General features: G+C 38.1%; 1 protein-coding gene across 1 annotated transcript in view; it reads right to left on the reverse strand.

Moving 5' to 3' along the window:
- The window catches only part of LOC306762377 (ryanodine receptor 2-like), a gene marked incomplete at both ends in the record, with an annotated part of 78,355 nt that overhangs the window by 38,333 nt on the left and 15,762 nt on the right, over positions 1 to 24,260 (reverse strand). The window contains 47 exons of the mRNA XM_079248820.1: positions 326 to 573; positions 1,035 to 1,095; positions 1,325 to 1,374; positions 1,585 to 1,706; positions 2,657 to 2,733; positions 3,070 to 3,185; positions 3,514 to 3,637; positions 5,213 to 5,288; positions 5,429 to 5,506; positions 5,589 to 5,726; positions 6,036 to 6,125; positions 6,312 to 6,390; positions 6,650 to 6,813; positions 8,014 to 8,154; positions 8,257 to 8,347; positions 9,026 to 9,246; positions 9,676 to 9,845; positions 10,023 to 10,143; positions 11,133 to 11,241; positions 11,411 to 11,597; positions 12,184 to 12,319; positions 12,450 to 12,553; positions 12,690 to 12,822; positions 12,952 to 13,066; positions 13,192 to 13,462; positions 13,712 to 13,849; positions 13,987 to 14,098; positions 14,276 to 14,476; positions 14,639 to 15,238; positions 15,324 to 15,537; positions 15,773 to 15,999; positions 16,476 to 16,562; positions 16,776 to 16,935; positions 17,217 to 17,377; positions 17,648 to 17,762; positions 18,355 to 18,487; positions 18,788 to 18,980; positions 19,141 to 19,346; positions 19,467 to 19,641; positions 20,946 to 21,154; positions 21,446 to 21,593; positions 21,751 to 21,910; positions 22,126 to 22,209; positions 22,323 to 22,426; positions 22,582 to 22,686; positions 23,187 to 23,406; positions 23,647 to 23,833. Coding sequence (XP_079104946.1) covers positions 326 to 573; positions 1,035 to 1,095; positions 1,325 to 1,374; positions 1,585 to 1,706; positions 2,657 to 2,733; positions 3,070 to 3,185; positions 3,514 to 3,637; positions 5,213 to 5,288; positions 5,429 to 5,506; positions 5,589 to 5,726; positions 6,036 to 6,125; positions 6,312 to 6,390; positions 6,650 to 6,813; positions 8,014 to 8,154; positions 8,257 to 8,347; positions 9,026 to 9,246; positions 9,676 to 9,845; positions 10,023 to 10,143; positions 11,133 to 11,241; positions 11,411 to 11,597; positions 12,184 to 12,319; positions 12,450 to 12,553; positions 12,690 to 12,822; positions 12,952 to 13,066; positions 13,192 to 13,462; positions 13,712 to 13,849; positions 13,987 to 14,098; positions 14,276 to 14,476; positions 14,639 to 15,238; positions 15,324 to 15,537; positions 15,773 to 15,999; positions 16,476 to 16,562; positions 16,776 to 16,935; positions 17,217 to 17,377; positions 17,648 to 17,762; positions 18,355 to 18,487; positions 18,788 to 18,980; positions 19,141 to 19,346; positions 19,467 to 19,641; positions 20,946 to 21,154; positions 21,446 to 21,593; positions 21,751 to 21,910; positions 22,126 to 22,209; positions 22,323 to 22,426; positions 22,582 to 22,686; positions 23,187 to 23,406; positions 23,647 to 23,833 — 7,161 coding nt within the window. The remainder of the gene's footprint in view (positions 1 to 325; positions 574 to 1,034; positions 1,096 to 1,324; positions 1,375 to 1,584; positions 1,707 to 2,656; positions 2,734 to 3,069; positions 3,186 to 3,513; positions 3,638 to 5,212; positions 5,289 to 5,428; positions 5,507 to 5,588; positions 5,727 to 6,035; positions 6,126 to 6,311; positions 6,391 to 6,649; positions 6,814 to 8,013; positions 8,155 to 8,256; positions 8,348 to 9,025; positions 9,247 to 9,675; positions 9,846 to 10,022; positions 10,144 to 11,132; positions 11,242 to 11,410; positions 11,598 to 12,183; positions 12,320 to 12,449; positions 12,554 to 12,689; positions 12,823 to 12,951; positions 13,067 to 13,191; positions 13,463 to 13,711; positions 13,850 to 13,986; positions 14,099 to 14,275; positions 14,477 to 14,638; positions 15,239 to 15,323; positions 15,538 to 15,772; positions 16,000 to 16,475; positions 16,563 to 16,775; positions 16,936 to 17,216; positions 17,378 to 17,647; positions 17,763 to 18,354; positions 18,488 to 18,787; positions 18,981 to 19,140; positions 19,347 to 19,466; positions 19,642 to 20,945; positions 21,155 to 21,445; positions 21,594 to 21,750; positions 21,911 to 22,125; positions 22,210 to 22,322; positions 22,427 to 22,581; positions 22,687 to 23,186; positions 23,407 to 23,646; positions 23,834 to 24,260) is intronic.

A 24,260-nucleotide genomic window follows, 5' to 3' on the forward strand; every position in this document is an offset into this window, starting at 1 on the left:
AATAGATTGTGGACGTTCAGGATGATAGTGAGAGACGATATGTTCTGGCTTCAATGTGGCCATGGCTGAAAGTCTTAATGAGAACTGATTTCAAAGATGTGGAAGATCCCCGAATGATTCTGAGGGTGTGGAAACCAGCTGTTCATCAAACTCCATAGCATACAGAGGTAAAAGGATGAGAGCACTAATACACACGGGACAGTTGCATGTTTACTCTGCTGAGATGCTAAAATGACTGAAAGTGTCTTAATAAGCTACACTTGGTACATTATCTTTTACTTGAGAAATTCTTCCCTTCATCAAGGCCAACAATAACCATCCTTACCCAGAACGTCCTCTCCATAGTTTTGGTTACCAAGATGATGGAAAAGGGAAGTGAGGGTGGGAATGAGAATGGAGGTTGTGTAGCTGAGAATATTGGTTGCTCCTTTAGCAAGCTGGCCTCTACTCTGAGGCACGGAAACCAGGATTTCAGAAATCTTTTCCACAGTCATCTCCAAATCAGCTGCAGCTGCCTCAAAATATGAATGCAAAGATATCGGAACAGAATCTGGGGCTGACTTCATCAACACCCTAGGATGAGAAGATGGAGAAAAAAATTTATAAATGTTATTCAACTTGATGAAATTTCTGAATACATCTTTACAAGACTTTATTTATTTTTTGTTATAATAACCTTTGTTAAAAAAGAGCAACACAGACAGGTTTAGAAAACTGAAAATAAAAATATCTCAATGATATTATTTTATCATGCCAACATGAAGCTAAACTGACTAACAGTTGCTAATCTATTCATTAGATGAGTCTTAATGGTATGAATCTCTGCTGAGTCAAACTGTTCCAGCGTCATGCTTCAGAGTCATTGTCCTGAGGGAGTTATAGTGATATCTACCACAATTAGATAGCCTCAGTGTTTCACTGGCTCAATTACACCAAACATCTCATCCTTAGACATGGCATTGCAACACCGATAACACTGCAGGCAGAGCGTAAAGATCAATTTAGGCAGTGTGACTGTAGTGCCATCTAGCTACCTGGCATCAAGAGCCTCAGTCAGAACGCAGAGGCAGCTTGCAACTACCGGTGCTTCATTACCTGGGAAGACATATGTACCCAATGTGTTCAGATTATGAGTCTAAATTCACACAGAAAAAGCATGACAACTACAGAACATTAAGAAGCTAACACACAAATCCGATATCCACTATCACATACTGTAGAATAGTAACATGCTTAACACCTAAAGGACAACTCAACCAGAAGAGCAAAACATTAAAAAAAATATATGAAAAAAATATTCAATTTATTTCTACATTCCTCTTACCAATAAGTGATATCCCATGTCTGACTAGAGATGCAAGCTTACAAAAAAGGCTGGAAATGAAAACAAGTAAAGGGAGCAAATGAAGAGGTTATTACAATGCATGGTATCAGAAAACTAAAATCAGATAATAAAAAGAAAAAAACATTAAAAAAGCCAACTTATGCTCAACAAGAAACGTGCCAATAATAAAACCATCAGAGGCTGAAAACATGTCAAATACAATGTTGAACATGTGGTATTTTTTGGCAGAGGACACATACCATGCTACAATCTCCTTTTCCTTTTTAGAAGCATGGCATCGATTATCATTCGAACAGAGAGATGATGACAGGAAATACAGATGATGGCTTCTTACATATTGTTCCAATAAAGGAAGGACAACCTGTGGAGTAATAAAACTGTATTACATACACTCTTCCAATTTCTACTACCTAGTCTCACATTGCAATTATAACATAATATAGATTTAGACTTAATTTATTCTCACAGTGGAGAAATTCACTAGTTACAGCAGCTCTTGGTAAGGAATAAGGTGCAGGAAGCAACAGAAAAGAAATAAACACGCCATTTCACAATCTCATCTACATCATTTATCTGTTTGTCCATTTGATCTACTGAAGTTCAGACATTTTCAACATTTTGAGAGAAACAAACCAGATTTTTTTAAGCCTTCACCAATGCATCAAATCAGCGCCTAACACTTGTTTAACAAATTTGCCTTCAATTCAGCCTGAGAGGTTAAACATGTTGAGATTATGGCAAGAGTTCAAGAGAAGACGGTCCAAGGGTCTAATTAATAGATGCTGTTTAGTTAGCCTCATTTTATAGTTTGACCCAACATGCACAAAGCTTTGGCAATTCATAGATAAGCATGTTTACGCTTGCCTGTAAACAAGCATGTATGGTTGAGTCGAAGGCTTAGGGTGCAGAGATAAGAAGCATGACTGTTCACAGTCTTGGCTGACTGGGCCTGACACAGGGGGTCCCATCAATGAGAAATAAAAACCCCTTTTATTGCAGCATCCTTGGAGGCAGAGCAGTGTGGGAGGCTTTAATCTATGTCCTGATGGCAATCGAAACACCCACACGGATTTCCAAAATGGTTAAATAAATTACACAGGCGCAAAGGGTTCTGCTTAGAGGGGTTGCCCATGGCAACCAACTAACAAAACTAATTAGACAACATAAATTAAATGAGAAAAAAGACTAATGAGAAGAAATAAAAGGGATTTGGAAAAATTAAATTGAAGGGAGGGCTAAATCCATGTCAGACATTTCTTATCACATGGCAGTCTTATACGGGTTAAGATACGCATCTGGGACGAGGCACACCTTCTGAAAAAAAATGACTGGCTGCTGGTCTGGAGCCCTCTCTCCTTTGGAAATCTGCCCTCTGGCTTTTATCACCTCTGAAAAGGAATTCAGAATAATATACAAGTTCGATCCAATCAGAATAACTCTTGCAAATACAGAAAATGAGAAGGGGAGAAAATATTATTACTTTTTTTTTTTTTAAATTACAGTATTAAAAAGGGTTTAAATGCAATAAGTTATATGTAAAACACATGGATTAACATACCAGGAACAAATCTAAAAAGTTACCCAATTAAAAACTACCCTTCAGCAAACCTATTGAGTGTAGAAACTGTTTGTTTGTATTCATAAATAAAGTATGCTTAAACCCAGACAGTCTCATATATATTGCAAAATCTTTTCTTTTTTTTTTTTTAACACCATTGTGTTACCAAGCTTCAACATGTTTTCTTGAGCCTCCTCAGTGTGAGACAGCAGTCGGTGCAAGAGTGTGTATCCAAAGCATTTAGTTGTGGCTGGGAAGTCCAGATCTAGAGTCTTTCGATCCCTATAGAGCAAAGACAATCAAAAGGGTATTATCAATTGGCTTGTAGTTTCAATACTGAGAAATCTCAACCACATGTTTTATGCCAAATTTTTTTATGCAGTGTTACAGTAGGAGGATAAAAAGGAAATACATTTATCTCATGCAGCAGTTGTGGTTAAATGCAGCTTGTGACCTGTACTAGATGGTGTTAGACAAACAATGTGGAATGTGATTACCTGCTGCACTGCATTAAGGGAGTAATGCATAAAAAAATCTTACTGCTTTCCACTTTATACACACTTTCATGGTGCCCCCTCCCAGTGTTAACCTCTTCCTGTGCAGTGCTCACCTCCACACGGTGTAGCCATTGAGCAAAAGGAACTTGATTATGTCCTGCGCTTTTTCTCGGAACTTGGCCTTCTCCTTAGCAGTCAATGTGTCATAGGGTACGAGCATTGAATGGCCGCCCCCTCCTGAGAATGGAAATGGGTCAAAAGGAAAGCAGCTTTTAATAGCCCTTCTGTGATTCTTCAGAAGAGAGAAGATTATAGTTATATTATACTGTAGTTACTCTGAAGCAGGGTTGTGTGAAGTACTTATGAGGAGTCATTGCTATCCTGCAGTAGACGGCAATCAGAGCAGTCTAGCAAGTAGGAAGGCTGGAAGAGGAGACAACCTAGCAGCCACTCAAGATGTTGTCATAAGACTAATTTTCACAATATAAATCAACTCAAACCTTATGATGATGACCCTAAGGTTATATATATTATACGCTGCCTGGACAAAAAATTTTGAAAACTACTAACAGTGAGCTAAGAAGAGCCAAATGCAATAAAAAAAATAAAAAAAATAAAAAACTAGAAGGATGGTGGGGAACCATTGTCTATGAGTAAGTCATGTGTTTGGGAAAGAAAAACTGCTGAGTAATACGGAATGGCAACAGTAGAACTCAGGGTTATGTCTTATTGTGAGAGTACGAACATTTCCACAAGAACAGTGTGAATGAAATTCAAGGTTTTTGGACTGAACAGCTGTGTAGCCTAAAGAAATCCTCTAATCAGTGAGGCTAACTGGACAAAAAGGCTAGGAAGCATAAAGATTTGGACTCTGGAGCAATGGAAGAAGGACATACGGTGACTTCAGATTTACCTTGTTTCAGAGTGGGGGAGGCATCAGGGCAAGAAGAAAGACAGAAGTGGTGCAGCCATCATGCCTAGTGCCTCCTGTACAAGTCTGTGGGGGCAGTGCTTTGACCGTGAGTTGCTACACTTGGTCAGGTCAAGGTTCAAGCAGCATTATGTCTCCAAAGAATGAGGTCAGCTGATGACCTGAATATACTGAATGATCAGGATATTCTACCATTGGCTTTTTTCTTCCCTGGTGGCAAGGCAATATTCCAAGATGATTATAACAGGATTCATCAGGCTCAAATTGTTAAAGAGTGGTTCAGGAAGCATGAGACATCAATGTAACAAATGGATTGGCCAACAGAGTCCAGATCCACACCTCGTTGCGAAACTTTGGGAAGTGCTGGAGAACACTGCGGAGGGATCAGACTCTCCAGTCATCCATACAAAATCATTGTATTCAATAGATTGATGGAAGCTTGTCTTGTGACACTGAAGAAGCTTATCAAAACAGAAAACGTTTGCTGTAATCAAAATCTTTTTTTTTTTTTTGGCCGTGCAGTTTACATGTTTCCTTCACTTTACTTTGACCATTGATGGTTATTTACATCAGCTGTATTTACTGTCACCACAAAACACTTCTAATGCATTGTCAGGGCAAAAAAGCATGTAAGCAATCATTGATTTGTGACTGCACATTATCTGTGTAATGTTTCTCCAAGTGAAAAAATAAGAATAAGAGAAAGCAGCCAAAAGTTAATTTGTCTTTGAGTAGGAAGGCTTTTAGGTTGGTTTCCAAGACAGAATTCCTCCTTGCTTCTTTAAACCAAGAGCACTCTGACCACTGTCTACAGCAGATAAGACCCTCACTAGCTCTAAATACTTTAAACAACTCCACTATGTTTAAAGGTCATGGCATACCTTTATTCTCAATTTCCAATTTCTTATTTCTAGCCCAGGCATTGTGGTAGTTTTCTGCCAACTGTTCAGCCATAGCCTGATGACAATGACATTATTTGCATCATTCATGAAGATCTAATGTGACCATCATTACAAAAAAAAAAAAAGAAAAAAAAAAGCAGATCCAAATTTGTGCAAAGTCTAAAATTATTTAAGGCTAATAACACATGAGCTTACACACTGTTCCCATGATAAGGTGATGCTGCTCATGTCCATAGGCTTAGGACTAAAAGTAGATGCTCCTTCAAAAGACAGCTAAGAGACAACAAACTGTTAGTTAGTTAGAAGAAATTAAACGCTAAATGAATGCAGGCTTGGAGTACAAAAAGGTGTAAACCTGTCCAGACTGAGAGACCCTGCGAGCACAGGCGTGGATGCCAAATGCGTCTCCTTCTTTGGTCCTCTCTATAGTCCAAGCAAAGGCCAGCATACTTTTTATTGTTTCTTTGATTGCCCAGCGATAAGTTTCCTTCTCCTGTTTTAATTCACAATGAAAAATGACAAAAAAAAAAAAAAGCAAATGAGTCAGCTTTTTAGAGTGGAGTTGTCTTCAAGAGACAACAACAGAAACAGACTCAAGTTGAACTTTTAGAAACTCAGAAGAACCTGTCTGGTCTCTTCCAAGGAGATTTTTATTTGAAAACACTGACCTACAGCCTTCACTCTTTTATATCACACACACCACATGCAGTATGTAAGCGCCTCTGGGGTATGTCAATTCACCAATTTCATTACTGAAGTACATTTGTCCACACAAACATAAAAAACAGAGTTCTCAGTCTACCTTCTCAGCCAGAGCCCTGTATGGCTTGAGGAGAGGATGAACTTTGGTGTTCTCACATAACTGCTCCCCATGAACCCAGCCATTGGCAAACTGTCAGACATAGCACAGATTCACTAAAAATCAGGAAGAACACAGATGTTTTGACACTGTCACAGTCAAAAGTTATTTCAGAAATGTAGTCATAAAGGGTTCAGTCCAGACTAGAATATTAAATATCAACTCCTTCTCAGCTTTAAAAAGCTGTTCAAGATCCAAGAGTAGATGTTGAGATATTACCTTCTCAAGAGACCATTTCTCATGAGTATGCTCTGCATACTTATTCACAATAAACTCCAGTCTCTCTGGTAAAGATATACTAGTGCAGGGACAGAAAGAAAACAGCACTTTTTTATTATACAGTCATATATCTGATAGCAATTGAACATTATCTCTAAGAGCATAATAAAACATGTTTGTAATGGCATCTTTTAGAGTCTGAAACTGAGGCAAAATTAATTTTCTATCAAATCTGAGCTCACATTTCTTCAGTATATCAGGCCCTCTTCAAAATATGTCACAATATTGCAGATATTTCTCATCATCTGACTAATAAATATTTCTGATCAGTATCTTACTCAGATATATCCACAGGTTGGGGGTCAAAGTGTCCGTCTGTATCCATGGAGGATTTTCTCTCCATTTCAGACGAACAGCTTGGCTCCACATGATCAGGAGGCAAGGCTCTGGAAACTGCGACAAGGCACTGCACACCCAGCCTAAACAACTGAGGCATGTAAGGCTGCACATTTTAAGAAAAGAAGGAAGGGAAGGGAGCAGGAGGAAGAACACAGTAGGTTAAGACCTCACAGGAATGACAATATCAGGAAAAAGAAGTTCAGAAAAAGCTGATCAGATAACAGTTTTCTGGCAGAACGAGCAAGCAAAAGCAAATCTCCATTAGAGGGAAAGTTCATCCTCTACTTAAGTATTCATTTTTTTATCTGGCAAATAGTGCCATTCATCCATCTGGATAATGTTGGTTTGGTGATAAACCAATCTATTTAGCTATTGTTTATTAAAGAAATTTTAGGAACTATTTAGTCATTTCTTCAGCAAAAGTTAGAATCTGGTACACCAACATATGCGTACATGATATAACTAAGGATCCAATTTCATCCAATAAAACAAGCCATGTAAATACAGAGCAAGATTTTTTTTTCGATTAAAATGACATAAAAATACTGAATTTCAATTTAGCAATCGACTTTATTGTCACACTTTTCACCTTAAGCTGAACTCTAATTTACAGAATATGTAAGCTGCAGCAGATGTTCAATAATATGGTTAAAAATTTCTCTCATGAATTATTTCTTTGGTGATTTCCTCTTGTGAATCCTCCAGATAATCATGTGTCAGATTATCTTTGTGTGCTTAAAGCAAAATGAAAGAAAATTCATTCATTGATTATTACTCTCACTAGACACCAACAAGTCTGTTTTGGGCGGCTGTAGCTCAGGAGGAAGAGCAGTTGTCCTTCAACTGGTAAGTTGTGTCCTAGGGCAAGACACTGAACCCCAAACTGCCCCCCGATGTGCCTATCGGGGTATGAGTGTGTTGAGTGAGTGTGTGTGCGAATGGGTGAATGTGACAAGTAGTGTAAAGCGCTTTGAGTGGTCTGTATGACTAGAAAAGCGCTATAGAAGTACAAGTCCATTTACCATTTACCATTTAGACTCAGGAGGATTTATTTCTAGGACATGAATAATTGATCATCTCATGTGTGTTCCATCTCCCTCCATTCAGGTTATTGGAGTACACCAAACGAGGGCTTTAGAAATGCACCCTGCTGTTTCTACTTAAATAAACTTCAAGGCTAGAATAAAAAATTAACAGATTTTTCATATTCTGCTGCTTATTTGGGGCTGAACTAAAACATTTTAATAAAAAAATCATTCGTGTTTTGTATCAATATTTAAAATGAGTAGATTCTGTTACTTACCTTCTTTGCCAAGGCCTTAAACACACCCCAGAACAACTTTCTAGATATGTGGAGCTCCTCCTCAGATGCCAAAGCTTGCTTACCCTGCCCGCCAGCTTGGGAGTAATACCTACACCTCTGCTCAAAATGGCTGATCAAGAGCTGGAGCATGAAAGTAATGATCAAAATTATACACAGATATTTTAACCTGGGTAACTAATTGTATTTACTTCAGCTATGACAAATTCCAATTCATGTTTCTACCTTCAGCAGCATTTTGCTCTGGTCTGTGAGATGGAGAACATCAAAGACAAGCTGTCGGAGAAGAGGCTGCATCATAGATGGCAGCAGTTTGCTGAGGACATCAAAGCACGCAGAATCAGTTAAATTAAATAAAACTCCATGTCCAACACAAACACACAATAAATGAGGAATTATCTCATCTCAGAAGGGCAGCAAATGAAATTTAAATTGGGCAAGAAGTTAATTAATTTCATATGTTGAATAAACTCGGGCAATTATATCTGAAATGGGAAAAGTGGACTCCACAGTAACTAATCAAATATGAGTGGGCTCATTACTGATCGCTTGGGAAGTGGGGTAATGTTTCAAAAAAGACCTGAAGAATTTAACAAATCGATTATGGAAAGTGAAGTTTTGTATTAATTTTTTCCCCTGGGGTTAGCCAAGTATTTCTCATTTAATTTATTTAATGAAAATTTGAAATAAAAAACAAACATGCATCATGACTCGAAGTAACAGTGCACTGATGTGTCTAGATCATTTATCTGCTGGGGTTTCTCATTTTTCAGCAGAATGCCATCCAAGACAATAAGAAGATTACAAAATATTCCCTAATCAGGAGCAAAATGAATAAAGCATGCATGCGGAGGAATCTCCTTAAGTGGTACATCATGTTTAATTATTAAAAAAAGTTAAAACAAGATTCAGTGAACTGAAAGAGATGCTATGCAACCCATAGTTTGACAATAACAATGTGGTTGTGGCTCTGTCATCGTCTTTAAGATCATACCTGCACAAAGCCAACAAACAGTCTTCAGTTGTGTCTCTCTGAGCCTTGGTCAAGCTAAGAGCCCTTGAAAGCCGGTAGACTGCCTGGATGAGAGAATCAATCAACAAAATATGATCCTCTAAATCGCATAAGAAAGCAGAATATTTGGTGAGCAGGGGAAGGATAGCTGTGCACAAGTATCGGTTAAGAGCCAGGGCCATATCAGTGGATCCTAGGTCAGCCTGCAATGAAAAAAACAGGTAATGCTTAAACAGAGTGCAATTAACCAAAAGAAACTGAATATGAGACTGACAGAAGAAGAAAACTAAAAAAGAAAACGTACATGACAACATGTTTTGCCATAATAATTAATACAGACACAGTTTGCAAACTTTTAGATGAATTTTAAACACATTTACAACAACAGTAAATAAAGTTATCACATTTGTAAATAATCAGAAGTATCAAAAACAATCTAGAAGACAGCAATAAGATTGAGTCTTTAATATAGTGATGTTTTGATAAACTTGTGTTGGAGCAGCAGAAGATTATTTTCTTCCAGATGTAGCACAGAGCTTCCATTAGGTTTTTTTTTTAAACTTCATTTGTTGCTGGTTTAATATGACACAAAACTTTATAAGCAGATGAAAAGGGAAAAAAAAAACACTCACGGTGTCAAGAGAGACAGCTGCCTGGAGGTCAGGCAGAAAGCCAACTTCCAGGAGATGGAGAAGAAAACTTTGGCTCTCTATGCCATAAACTCGATCCAAAAACAAAACCATTGCTGCCTTGTGGTCGGGGCAGAACACTGTTGATAAGTCAGGCTCCACCAGCAAACCATCTACACAAACAGATGGAGAAATTAATGTTTGTGTCCATGATCTTATGAGCATATGAGGGCATATTATTATATATTCAGCAAAGCTTCAAATGCCTGATAACTTTTAAAAACTATATAAATTTAAGTGTTTTGTTACAAATTAAGTGATACAAGACTTGCTGATTTGGTCAACTACACCTTTTGACACTGAAGGTAGTTGAAAGGAGATGCTGATGACTCCTTCAAGGTCCTGAATAGGGATGAGAGACCTTAGAATAGCCCTGATGCGAATGGCCTCTCCTTTGCCTCCCTGAATTAACTGGAGAACAATTTATGAAACATCTGTGAGTCATATTATGTTTAACAGTAATACAAAATTACAGGAGAACTTTCACAAAATAGTAAATGCATATATTGTGTCCTTATTGTTGCAAAGTGCACCACTTGTATAAAATGTAATGATAATTTTCAGTATTAATAAAGACCAATTTTTCCTTTATGACCCATTTTCTGAAATCTTGTGCATTAATTGCTTCCTGGAAAAACAGTAAATGAAGCCCTTTGCACTGTCATCTTTTATCTTCTCTGTGGATCTTCATACTACAGAAGCATATTGCTTATAAAGTTTATGCATAAAATGAATATTCTTAGACTTATTCTGTACATTTTAGCAACCCAGTTTGAGCCAAAGAACCAGACACAATACAGGCTGTGACATTTATATAACACTAAGAAGATTTACCCAGCTTAGGTTCCATATTGCATCAAGAGTAAAACTACAGGTCTACCAATAATGGCTTAACTGCGCGCGCACACACACACACACACACACACACACGTATCGATGAATACTATAGTGTCAAATAAGTAGAAACAAAAGTAAAAATCATACTGTACTATATTACTGGTTGGTAAATATCTCTAAAAAATATTGCTTTATGTGTAGTTCTTTAAGTTTTATTCTCTTCAGTAATGATTGTATTTAGAGGTGGATGGTGAAAGTTTGAACCACATAAAGGCCATGTTTGGTTGCTAGATTAAAGTGTTATTTTAGCTAAGCTATGAACTCATAGTACGTCAAAATAACACAATAAATGCGCATATGTTTGTAAATTCAGCATACTTTGTTGCCTTATGTACTTTATAAATAAATCTGCCTTGCCTAGCTTTCTCATCTATTACCAACGGTCCACATCATGACAAATTGAGTGTTAAAAGTTTGTTTACTATATGCCTTTTACTACATCCCACCTGTGTGGCAGTACAAGTAACTTTATTGGTATTCCAAGGGACTAGGGAAACACTCACATGCATCTCTGGAGCACAACGGCCCAACAAGTCAATAAGAGCCGAGTAGAAGGTCATGATGGCGTGCCCCATGTGAATGAGGTCATCCTCGCTGTCCTGGACAACATCTCTGGGAATTTTTTTTTTCAGGAGATTCAAACAATTCACCATCATTTAAGCATGAAAAGAAAAGTCATGATTTGCAGTAAATTTGGACAGATTTTCAGTAGCCTGAGAAATTATAGACAACTGGTTGAGTTTTAGTTTACATGATGTACTTCTGTGTATTAAATACTGACAGCGTTCTGTTAGACTGGTGAGTGGCTAAAGGTCTATCCACTGAAGGGTCCTCAGAGATCTTGATGGCTTCCTCTATGGCTGCAAGGAGTCCATTGCCCCCGTCACCTCTAAGTGCTGGACCAAAACACTCCGGTCGACGAATCAACAATCTCAACACTACATAAGCATTCTCCTCGACACTCTCACCTGCAGTCAAGGAGAGCACAGATGATAAACAAGAAAACTATTGACATTGTGAGTTCTTGTGATAAACACTGAACTGGCTATATGTCTTAATTTTCACTCTCAATTCTCCTATAAGGTTCTTATTGAATTTGCAGTTAAACTGATAAACTGAGAGCAGCAAGTGGATCAATATATGTTAATATCTAAATGTATATCATAGAATGTAAACAGAGAAAGTTAAACTAATATTACTTAGACATTTGCAACTAAAAGCCAAAGCCATCTGGCTGAACAGTAAATGAACTCAAGAGGTAATTTGTACAAATGATTTTTGGGCACTGCTTTGGAGTAAGGAAAAAAAAAAATCAATAGCAGAGTGAATTACTTCTATTGTAAATAGCTAAGTTAATTGGGAGCATAAAAGGATGCAGATTCTTGTGCCATTTTTTGCTTTGCATTTTGCTCCAAGCATTGAGGTCAAAAGTCCTACAAGCAATTATGCCTTGAACATTGTACAAATTGAAATATAAAAGACATAAAAATTAACGTTAAGTCTGATGATTAAAACTGCTCATTAAATACTAAAAGATGCACTTATTAAACGTACCATTGCAAAAGACAGCAAAACGTAAAAAATCCAGATAACGTTCCCCCTCCACGGGGTTCCATCCAACATCAGTGTAGCCTTTTGCTACCAGCATTTGACAGCTTTGCAGACCGCATCCAGCAAGGTATTGTACCACCTGCACAGCATGAAATCATCATCATCAGAAAGAGTGTGTCAGTTTACGTCAGCTTTGTGCTGCCACGTGCCATCTGCACCAAGTAACATTTAAACATGCATGGATTGTTTTCTCCAAACGAGATCCACACCTTCTCAAGGTCAGGTTCCCTTAGAGATAAGGCCAGTTCATTATTATCCATAACAGAAGCTGCTGCAACATCTAAGGGTGTAGATCCGCGCATGGATGGGGAAGCTACAGAACAAATGCATAAAACAATGCTAGTGCAATTCAAATCTTGCATAATTTCAGGTGTGTGTGTGTGTGTGTGTGTGTGTGTGTGTGTGTTCAAACACATTTGAACTCAAACCAGATCAATTTGAACATGTACCCAGTCCAACGCTGCTGTTTTCTAGCAGGTAGCTGAGGTGGTCAAACAGTGCGCCTTGATTGTGACGGCTAATCCGGCAAAAGTAACACAGGAATCGACAGCAGCTGGCCACCATTTTGGGAAAGGTAATTTCCTAACAGAAGCATATAAATAAGTAGATCCCCCATTAATGATGCCCATGTGTAAGAATACAATCATTTTATAATTTTTACCTTTGAAATCCAAATTAATCAGTAAATGCTAACAGCTTATGATTGCTAACCTTAGACTCTCCTTCCCCCAGCACATTGACCATCACCTCCATCACAGTCTCATGCATCCCCAAAGCTCTCATCAGGTTGGGATGTTGGTAGAAAACTTTATTATTCATTATATCTCTGTGTACATCACAAAACAACATACAGTATGTGTGACATATGTATTAAGCTTTTGTCAAAACAAATAACAGAGGACAAAGAGTCAAGAGAGGCAAATTCTGCTTGCACTAACAATCTCTCCCTACCCTAGTCTTCTGATCATCAGCCTCTCTTCTTCCTTCCCCATGCGGACACTGAGGAGAGAGCGAATTTGGCCTAAGGAGGACAAGAGACCCATGGTGTCCTCCACTGAAGATTGGCTGATTGTATATGCCTTTGAGAGCGGTCCTTCCATTTGGCCCCCAAGGCCCTGATACTGGCGGTGCAACAGCAGAAAGATAGCCCTCACCAGTTCAGGGTCCTCACTCTCTCCAGCCCAGCGCACCATGGTGTCATAAATCAGCTTTTTGAGGGACTCTGCAGATATGCAGCAAAGAGAAATGTGAATAAAAGCAGAGAAGTGGAGTTCTTTTAAAAAATGTTTTAGTGAATAAATATTGCATTTCCTTTTTGAATCTGGGCCTCACATTCATATATCCACAGTCCTTTTCATTTCGTTCTAATATAAAACAGTTACATTTGATCTTAGACAAAGATCATGTCGCAATGTCCAGGTTAATAACACAATGTAAATGTACAAATACATGCACAACAATCAAAACTTACTGCAAGCAGGCGAGCTACATTCTGTTTCCACAAGTGTCTTTTTAAATCGAGAGACTCTTGCCACAAGACTGAGGAGTCTATCTTTTAAAGACAACTCAGCATCGTCTTCATCATCTGACTCGCTGGCCAATTCAATGCCTGTTCAATTAGAGGACAATAAGCTGAGTTCTTTTCAGATGCAATCATGTTAAGTACCACTTTCAATTTCACTCATAATTCACTGACTTAATAAAGTTTAATACTAAATCAATAAAAAGACAAGGAAATATTCCCACCACAGTGTGTGTTGAGAAGATGATGGAATTCTTGCAGGAGCTGCTGGATTTCAATCGGACATGGACAGTTCTCTTCTTGCTCATCCTCTCTAAAGTCCAGTAGCATATTCATCTTTGGAAAAGTCATAAATTACTCACATTAGGTAATACTTTAACTCATAAACCAGAGTGATTCATTGTGTCTTTTTCTTTGGTTTAATTTGTAATAGTAGTACAAAACTCCTAAAATCCAAGTGTTTCTACACCTTATTTCATTTGTAATTTACAAGTCAGTTTAGGTCTACTCAACCTGCTCCTGTGGAGGTAAGCGGAACTCCTTTGTCTTGCGAGCAGTGAGTGCTGCAGACATGTTGAGGGCCTGCATGACCTGATTGTAGCGAAAACGTTGATTTTCCTGCAGCTGATCCACGAAGTTGTCAGAGAAGGCAATCACAGCTTCTACCCTGTGGCGCACCTGGCAGTCACACAGGTATGACAGCAGGTGGCAGAGCTGGAAAAGAAAACACACAAAATAGTCCCTGATGATTAGTTATGACAAGTTATAGGAACCGAACAACAAAGAATTTGAAGCTACCTCAAAATAATATCCAATTAAAGAGTCAAAAAGGGAGTGTATTTAATATATAAAAATAAAAAAGATCTGATAACACACCTCAAGTTTAACAGCTTCTGGAAGCCTCATTTGAAGAAGTCCCTGTTTAATAGTGTCATTGCGTTGCTTGTAAGTCGCATTTTGTTCGTCTTCATCCTCCTTCAGGTACTTGGCATTTATTGAGAACACACTCGGCTCCAACAGTCTAAGAACTTTCCCAAGTTCTTCATCTCCAAACAGCCCCATAACTAAGAGACTGTACAAAAGTCTTAAAAGAGGGACAAGCAGAAGTTCAACATTGCCTCCTGGAGGATCCCTCACAGCTTTGCCCACAGCTGAAACTCCAACAGTCAGCATCTCCACAGTCAGATTCTTCAGTATATCCAGAGGGATTTCTGGGCTGTCTGTACAGGCCTTTTCAACTGCATCGTCTCCTTCCAAGCCATCACCCCTCACAAAACAAGGAGATGAAAAATGCATCTGCGGTTTAAGGGATGTGCTGGTGTTGGGAATTCCCTCTGGAAGCTGCCCATTCCCTTTGTCAAGAAAACCATTAACAGGACTGAGAAAGAGAGAGATTTCTCTGGTTTGGTCAGTCATTGGAACGATGTATTCATGGTTCATCGTCAGACATGCTGTGGTGTGGCTGCTCAGGTAAATCTGAAGGGTAAAAACAAAAACTATTAAGATAATTTAAGATAAAAACAAAAAAACAAACAAAACATGACATTCTACAAGCAGGTACCTGAATAAACAGCTGATAATATGCAGAGCGGAGAAGGCCGGGGAGGTGAGGGCTCTGAAAAGCATAAAGGAACTGTGGCTGATCGACGTGGCTGCAGAGGGCATGGCAAACCCTGGTGTTGTTATTAGCACATAGCGAGCAGTAGAAGAGGAGGGTTCTGAGGTGAAAGTCGAAGAGGTCATCAAGTTCCGACAGTTCCAAAATGTCAACACACCTATGTGAATTTCATCAAACAAGAAAGACAATGTCACTGTTCTGTTGTCTAAATCTAATTGGGGCATGAATTTGCAACATTTGCTGCTTTTTTGTAGATGTCCTCTGGTAGAACTCACTACTTTGTGCTCAGAAAAAAATATGTATAAGATGATACATGTTATTATCAAAAGCATCATTTTTGTACATCTGTAAACACAAATCCAAAAGCACATTTTAAATCCTGACTTTATAACCTTCTTTCATCAGGGATCTGAAGGGTCATGACTTGCAGGGGTTCATGACACTGGATTCTCCAGCCCTGGTGCTCATCTGGCCGGTCTACCAGCACCTTCAATGCCCTGTCTGGTACTCTGGTCCATGAAACAGGGATCAAATGCTGAACCTGAAACCTTGGAGGACACTGAGGGGTGGGATTCCTTCTATGACTGTGCAGCAAACCAGAAGACAGTGGCATCACATTCTGGATTAAAAAGAAAAAATAAATAATCAAAAATTGCCAAAATGTTTCACTTCCCATCCAACAACTTTTCTCTTCCCCAATTCAGCATATCTATTAGCTTGGCATTACGTTTTATGGCAAAACTATCCCTAAGAATTACGTTTTTGTGGACAAAGATTGTGACGGCTAGCTGGCTGTCTCCAGTTCGAGTAAAAGGTTGATAATTCTGTAAGCAAAACAAACTGACATATTAAAATGAGTGAAAATAGACTAGTCTACATAATGCTATACAACAAAAAAACAGACTTTTGGGTAGTTCATTTTTAAATATCACTTGGTACAATGTCTAATCTTGTTGCAACTTTGCACGGGATGTTGTCTCTGCTACTTACACAATGTCTAGACAATGCAAGGGGAACATTAACAAAAAGTTACAAATCCATCAGTGTTACATATCCTTGACCTTTCAAAAGAAAAAACATAAAAAGTTTTATTACCTTGATCCGTCCAAGCTCAAACTGAAACATGTTGGTGGTGGTGGGTTTGATGAAAACAGCAGGAAACAGCTTTGTGCTTCCCTCCACCTGTTTTTTAATAAAAAAAAAAATGTTTTTTTTCTCAGTTTGATGAGGAAATGCATGCTGGTAACTATAAACTAGTGTTGACTTAACCAGTTTAGTTTCCCTTGTGGCATATAAAAGTATTGGCTTTAATGTAATAGACACAAAAGAAAAGGTGTTGGACAGAAAATATGAAACAGATTTGGAAACTGCACCATACTTTGTTGTACGATCTACCTGGTAGAAGGTTGACATCTCCACACCGTTAGAGGTAAAGGTGAGCATCCCACTTGCTGAGTCAATCAAACAGCCAATTTCCAATCCTGCACTTCTCCGACTTTGAGACAAGCCTGTTGCCTCCCCAGCACACACCATGTAACAGTTACAGCGCTTCATACTGCAAAAGAATAGGAATATAATCATTTTTACAGCAGCTCAATGCTACACCATGCATGAATACAGCACCGAAGTTGTTCAGCAAAAAAGAAACCCATAACATTGCTGGGATTATGGTGTAAAAAGAATTATAAAAAAACCAGGTTATTATAACTCAGTTATTTTTACTGAAAGAATAAAAATAACCATGACAATGATCTACAACAAACCTGAGAGCGATATCCATTTAAACTTGGAGTAAAAGTATTACTACAAAACGTGACCATCTTGCCTCACACCAACCTTTCCTGAACTTTGCCAGTGTCGTCTCCAAGGGTAACAGTCACAGCGTGGATTTTGTCAGTGTCAAACATTGCATTATACTCATGAAAGTCAGGGGTCACCCAGCCGACCCACACATTGAACGGCTCCTGGCCTGGAAGAACTCTGACTGAGTAGTAATACTGAAACAGAGAGATCAGGAAGCGTCACTTTTTAATACTCTCATCTAGTTATCACAGACCTATGTGCTGGTTTTTTTGCTTGGTTATTAGCAAAGATCTGAAGTGTTGCAAGTACACAGCCTTAGAAATAGATGCTAATTTTTTTGCAAACTCTGCAGCAGAAAAAAACCCCAGAAATGACAAAGAGCAAAACCATTTGATTTTCTAATTACCCATAAGATAATTATGCTTTTATAATGAGGTGTGATAATGAGGAAATCAAAGCCTTACTCTGGAGCTCTGGATAAGCTGATTGTGATCATCTTTGTCAATGACAACATCTTCAAGCAGTCGTGCAGATGAGTTGCTGCTGACTAAGCCTGGTTTAGTCTTCTTCATCAAGAACCTTACAGAGAATAGAGACACATATCAGCTTCCACAAGTACAATCATTTCTGTAGATGAATAATGACTGATTAAAAAAAAAACAACAAAAAAAAAAAACAGTGAGCCTGTTTTCTAACTGTTTCATTTGTCAGTCATTCTTCCTGCTTTCGGCGTCATTCCAACTCTAAACTTAATTTATAACAACGGTAATGTCTTTGAATACACACAGCAGATACATCCTGAGATTATTTGAAAATAATTGAAGCTTAAATATCCTACATAAAAATAAAAGTTAATTACAAATATTTTCTATTGATGGACAATATTACATTTTTGACCGATATCCGATATTTTACTCTTTATTTAGGATTGTGTACAAAATGTCAAACTGATTCATTATAACTGTTTTTAAACATAAGTAGCATATGAGCATCCTATCCTACTTAAAACATTCATGGATTATGTTCTCTTATCAACTGTTATTTTATCAGTTAATTATATAGAAAAACATATCCCCAACCCCCTGATATATAGATATTGTCTGATAATGATATCTTGTTGATAATACCATGCATCTCTGATATTTTCAGTTTTTAGTTTCCTGTAACATACCGTTGTTTCAGTTTGGATGTTTTTTCATGACTATGATCTTTATGGTTGAGCTCATCTCTTGAGCCAGCAAAGCCGTGTGCTGACTTCATCAGAACTTCAAAGTCAGAGTCTATGTCCTCCTGCTCTCTCCTCCCTTTAAGGACAACAGGCATTAATTACAACATAGCCCTGGGGAGCTTAGACAGAACAATTCATCAAGGTCGTGAAGGCAGAATATCCGTAATCCAGACAGTGGATAATCTGTATAAATCAGACCACACACAAATTACAATATTTTACCTAACGGCCCTAAAATGTACATATAATTTATCAGAGTGCTACAGTGCTACTTGTTTTAAGATTTTGCAAGCTAAACAAGCTTTCATTGTGTTCATACGCAAATCTTTAAAGCCTTCCCTATAATAAACTTACTACATATTAAATGACACTGAACCTGAAGCTGTAGGTCGAGTGTTGGAGGCTCCTGGAAAGACACCCTCTGCAGGACATTTGAGGATGGCATCACATTCTATGGGCATGCTGAGCCGGTAAAAGCCCATCTCACTTCCCACACCATGGTGTGCAAATAACCGCTGAGACACCCTCAAGCTGGAGAAGGAATCCATAGTGCCCCTGACTCTAGTAACCTTGAAATAGATTTTACACATTTTTATCATGATCAAAGTGATAACTTAACAGAGCTCTGTTAAAAGGTTTTGCAGATATCTACACATATATAATACACAAAACCACTGTGAAAAAACTACTAACTATGATGTATATGTTCTAATACAGTCCAGACCTAACCTGCAAGTTGTGATCAGGCAGTATGGATGTAAATTCAGGCTGTTTCCAACTCATCCAAAAAGATGGATCTCTGGCCATATTGACAGCAAAAGGTGTATAGCCCTCTTGTAGACCACACAAAGAAAAGTACCGCAGAGAGTCCACTTGGCGGCCCAGGTTCAGCCTCCCCTTCTGGTTTACCCCAACACTGATGACTGGCAACAGGCCTGGAAAAAGATAGGAAGACACAGGATGAGAAAAGAAAAAGAAAAAATCTCAGTGTAATTTAGTCAAAGATTTGGCTTTTATTATCACATATTGCATAAAGTCAAGGCTTTTTTCCAAACCATCTCTGATGTTGAAGTCTTTGGCAGCCACCTCAGAACCTCTGTCATTTAACAGCAGCTCTCCATTGAGTGTGACCATCATGGTGCTTTCAACCATGTCAACCAAGCAACCAACCACATCACCTCGGAGCCAAGAGCGTCCCAGGGGTTCCCCACCCTGATGGTACCACTGAGCCTGACAGTAAAAAACCATAGAAGAAAAATGAGATCTTTCAATGTAAATGTGGCTAAAAGTGGTACAAAAAAAATGTAATTTCATGGGGTCACTAAATATTTGTAAAAAATATATAGCTCCCATCTATCAAATAAATTTGGGATTTTCATAAATCTGTGAAACTAGCACCGTTATTGTTCGAACACATTAATGCATAACAAAAGTTACTGAGCATGCATTATTAATAATCTGAATTTGGCATTATTTCTGTGAGACAAACTGATTTTGAGCATGAAGGTGCTGAATCCACCAAAAATCACATTATCCTCTTCATTTACAAAGATTCTGAGCCTTACATTTAGAGGTCATTTAGGGTCAAGAACACTAATGTATGTTATCTTGGGAACCATGGCTCAAAAAGTTGGGGAACCAATGCTATAGAGCACAGTAGATTATCAGTAGGGAAGTATAATTGCATGATTAGCTTGTTTTATGTTTTGTTTTGTTTTTTCCAGCTGAAGTTTGAGCTTGCTTGAACCACTTTATAGACAATATGATATACAGAGATACCAGATACAGCTCAGTGATTATGAGATGAATTAACGGAAGAGAAAAAAAAGCGATGATGCATAAATATGTTTTTAATTTTAGGGCTTTTTTCTAGTATTAAATTTAAATCTTAAATAGTCATTAAATAAAATTAAACTATGTCTTTAATTTAGTTAGGAGCAAACAGTCAGTTTTGTTGGAGTGGTCACACATGACATGAAACCCTTACTTCACACTGCTTTCTGCCATATGTCCAAAACGCAGGTGCTAACATTTAAGTACTTTAAACTGTTAACATGAGCAAACATGCCCATATTTTACCACAATAAGCCTCTCATAGGAAGAGCCACCAGGACCAACATAGGTCATGTTTATTATGAGAGGTTATTTCTTGTGTTACCATCTCTTGATTGCATAAGACAAAATGCAAAAAGTATCTGCTGGATGCTGAAATGCAGATTGTATTCCACTACAAAGGCCAATAAACTTATTAAACTTTCTCTGTCTTTTTTGTAACATTAAATTGCGCGGTTGGATATAAGTTAAATAATTGTTTTGGACCTTCTGATGCTTGACTAAACCAGATGGTCAGTCTTCAGAATAACATATGCTCTCAAAAAATAATCTGGAATTGAGTAAACATAGAAGTCAAGAAACAAACGTTGAGACCAAATTAGAAAAAAAACTTTTTTTTTCTCCCAAATTCATACTGTTTGGGCTGGGATTCGTGTTTTAACAAGACAATAGCCGATGATTATGAAATCAGAATGCCTCACCTCAAATCCATCAAAGACAAATGCCTGGTCGTCAAAGCCCAGCTCTTTATCTGGAGTGCAGCTTGGTCGGGCCCAGCCCACTTTCATGCTCCCTCCTGTCAGGACTTCATATTCAAAATACCACTTCCCACTGGTCACAGCATATGATTGATCTGGTCTGAACACTCGGCACTTCTCCTCAAAGAAGAGGCATGGCTTTAATAATGTGGCTGTCAGTCAGAGAAACAAAGCAAATATGGTTATCTCCAGAAATAAAAACTGAAGTGCACCCAAATCTTATTAGTTTGTTTTTCAATACAATGCTGACAAACGTTAGTGTTGTTCAATACTTTTTAAAATAGTGTAACTAATAGCATGTGTTATTTTACTGAGAAAATAAGCTATGACTTAATTAAACGTATGATCATTACCTCTTGCAGTCTATAATAAGTAGAGCTTTAATAAACTGAATTGTACTATAATTGTACTATGATAAATTTCTAATAAGCATTGAGACATACTCCATTCCTGATTTAGGGGCTCTAGGCTGTAGCCAAATGCCAGCAGGGTACACACAGCCTCTCTGACACTCTCCCTGCCTGTTCTCCTCGTCCTTTCATCAAGAAGATTGAAAGGCACAAGGTGTGGGCTCCGCTTTGCTTTCACATCCTGCAAGTACAGATCCAAAGTGCAAAATGGACAGTCATATTTATCAGCAAACTATACCAATGTTTGTCCTCATAATGCACTTTGTTTATTGGTACATGTGTTTACATGGGATGTGATGGGAATTCTAATATCAGCAGTTTCAGCACACAACAAGCACCTGTAAGGCTCCATAAGTCCATCCTTGTCTGATGCGCTCTTTGGCCCATACGTTGTGTTCATTCTCTGCCAGCAAGTCAACCACATTCTCATCGGCTGAACTGAGAACAACTTGGCTTAAATCTATTGGAGCAGGTCTGTAGCCATTGAGTAGCTCATACCTAACACAGACAACAAAATTAAGGCATTGAAATATCAAGACCAAAACTTTATTTAATATAGGTTAAAAATGGTGCCCCGCTATATAGTATTTGAGGAATACAGTACTTGTATTTCTAAACCAATATGGCTGCCAAGGCACCCAGAATGCAAGTCACCCCCCCCGCCCCTTCAAAGATAAAGGCATGCCAAGTAAATGTATTAATATATATCTCACTTTGTGTGAAGTCTCATGTATTTGACCCGTTCCTCAGCACGGTCATCCATCAAACCAATGTGGAAACCAAAAGCAAGCAGGGTCCTGAATTGGAAGAACAAAGAAAGCATTCATTAATGCAGCAGAAACTAAATGTCAGTCATTTTCAGGAAAAAAAATTAAATGCAGACAGTCTGCTGGGAATCACACACACTCACCTGAGGGTGTCCTGAGCCATCTGAAGAGTCTGGTTTCTCTCCTGTTCTGGCAGCTTGGAAAACTCCACCAGACAGGGTTCGTGTCGTTTTCCTTCATCTCTCACCTATTTGAGAAAAACAATTATTTGTGTTGCAAGTACAACTGAAACACATGAAATTGTACAATTTTGTTTTATTTATTTTCCCCACAAAATATGATCAACAATCTGTTAATTTATATTTTGTCAAAGTATTACTGATCATGAGACACTTTTCTTACTGGTCCATGTGCCCATCCTGAATCAATTTTGTCCATTACCCAGAGTTCATGAATATTTTCCGCCATTTTTTCACGGATATCTTCAAGTTGTGGAGGCAATACAACCTGAAAAGGTACTTTGTTTATATACATTACATCTACACAAATTAGCAGCTTTGTAAAACTGCCCATACTCAACTGGCAGCGTACATTTTAATCTGACATCTTAACTAAAACATACATTAGTGCAGTGTTTTTCAACCACTGTGCCGTGGCACACTAGTGTGCCGTGAGAGATTATCAGGTGTGCCCTCAGAAATTACCCAATTTCACCTTATTGGTCTAAAAAGCAGCTCTGTGTTCATCCAAACAAGCTTCGGTGAAACATAATAAAATTCCTTCTTCTTGTGTTTATCTGATTTCAATTTAAGAGGCTCTGATTGATGGACTTCATATTAATAATATGGACTTTAAAAAAAAAAAAAAAAACATTTTGGTTTGTGGTGTGCCTTGTGATTTTTCATTTTTTAAAAAAATGTGTGCCTTGGCTCAAAAAAGGTAGAAAAACACTGCATTAGTGAATCAAATTCTTATCAATAAAAATATATCAAAGAAGTGATCAATACCTTACTGATGTCTACAGGAGTGGGAGTAAAGGTAACTGGAGTTACTGGCTCAAAGGGGCCAATAAGATAATTTTTTCCTTCTCCACAAGCCAAGATGTATTTCTGGCATGGTTCTACCTTCACTTTGACTTTTGGAAGCACAGCTTCAGAGCATGAGTCATAGCCTGGAGGGGGTAGGTAGCGAAACTCCCCATGTCGTCCCCCAAACAGAAAACGAACCCTGAAAGGCAATAACTGTTTTAAAGACCTTAATAAAATAAAAAAAACAATAGAAAAAAATATATTTGTGTCTAACATTATTAGTCATTGCGACAATGATGGATTAGTATACTGGTATATAAATCATGATAGTCAAGTTTAAAAACTAGATGCACAAGTGGACCACTGAATATAAAATGTTCATGTTATCTAAAATCAAAACACAGGCATGGAAGAGTTAAAAGACTTTGTCAGTGCTGACCTGACTCCAGCAGAGAAGCTGACTACGGGATGAAGAAGTCCATTAGCGCTGAAGTTCTCCAACATGCCCTGCACAGGCAGGCCATTAACCCGGAAGGAGATGCATGGAACAGTCAGGTCAAGACAGCAGCTCACTACATCATTACTTTTCAGCAGGTGTGGGCAGGGAGAGCTGACTTTGCGGCACACTGAGCCTTTAAATCAGGAGAGACTTTTGTCACCGTTTAGAAATCTTAGATTTTCAAATAGTTAAAGTTAAAGCAAATTAAATCAATAAAACAATTTTTCTTATATTACTGATTCATGTAGAACACATGATGACTGAGGCTTAAACTTCTGGTAAGCATGCTTCTGGCCCACCTCCAGGGCCGTGATTGATGTGTTGACAAGATTTAATTGTGGTATTTACAGTAATCACACTTTACAATCAGCGTTGCTACAGTACAGTTCCTATTTCCTGACCTAGTCATGTTTAATAAACAAATCTAATTTCTGGTAAATCTACAGTGTAAGTGCAGCTACTCGGAATGATAATCATCATAATCTTTGCAGTTTCTTTCTGTGCTTTCAAGAACAAATAGCGCTATGTTTATGGCTCTTTCTGCATGATTAAGT

This window comes from Telmatherina bonti (genome assembly GCF_933228915.1).
Source record: "Telmatherina bonti genome assembly, chromosome: 11".
NCBI classification, from domain to species: domain Eukaryota; kingdom Metazoa; phylum Chordata; class Actinopteri; order Atheriniformes; family Telmatherinidae; genus Telmatherina; species Telmatherina bonti.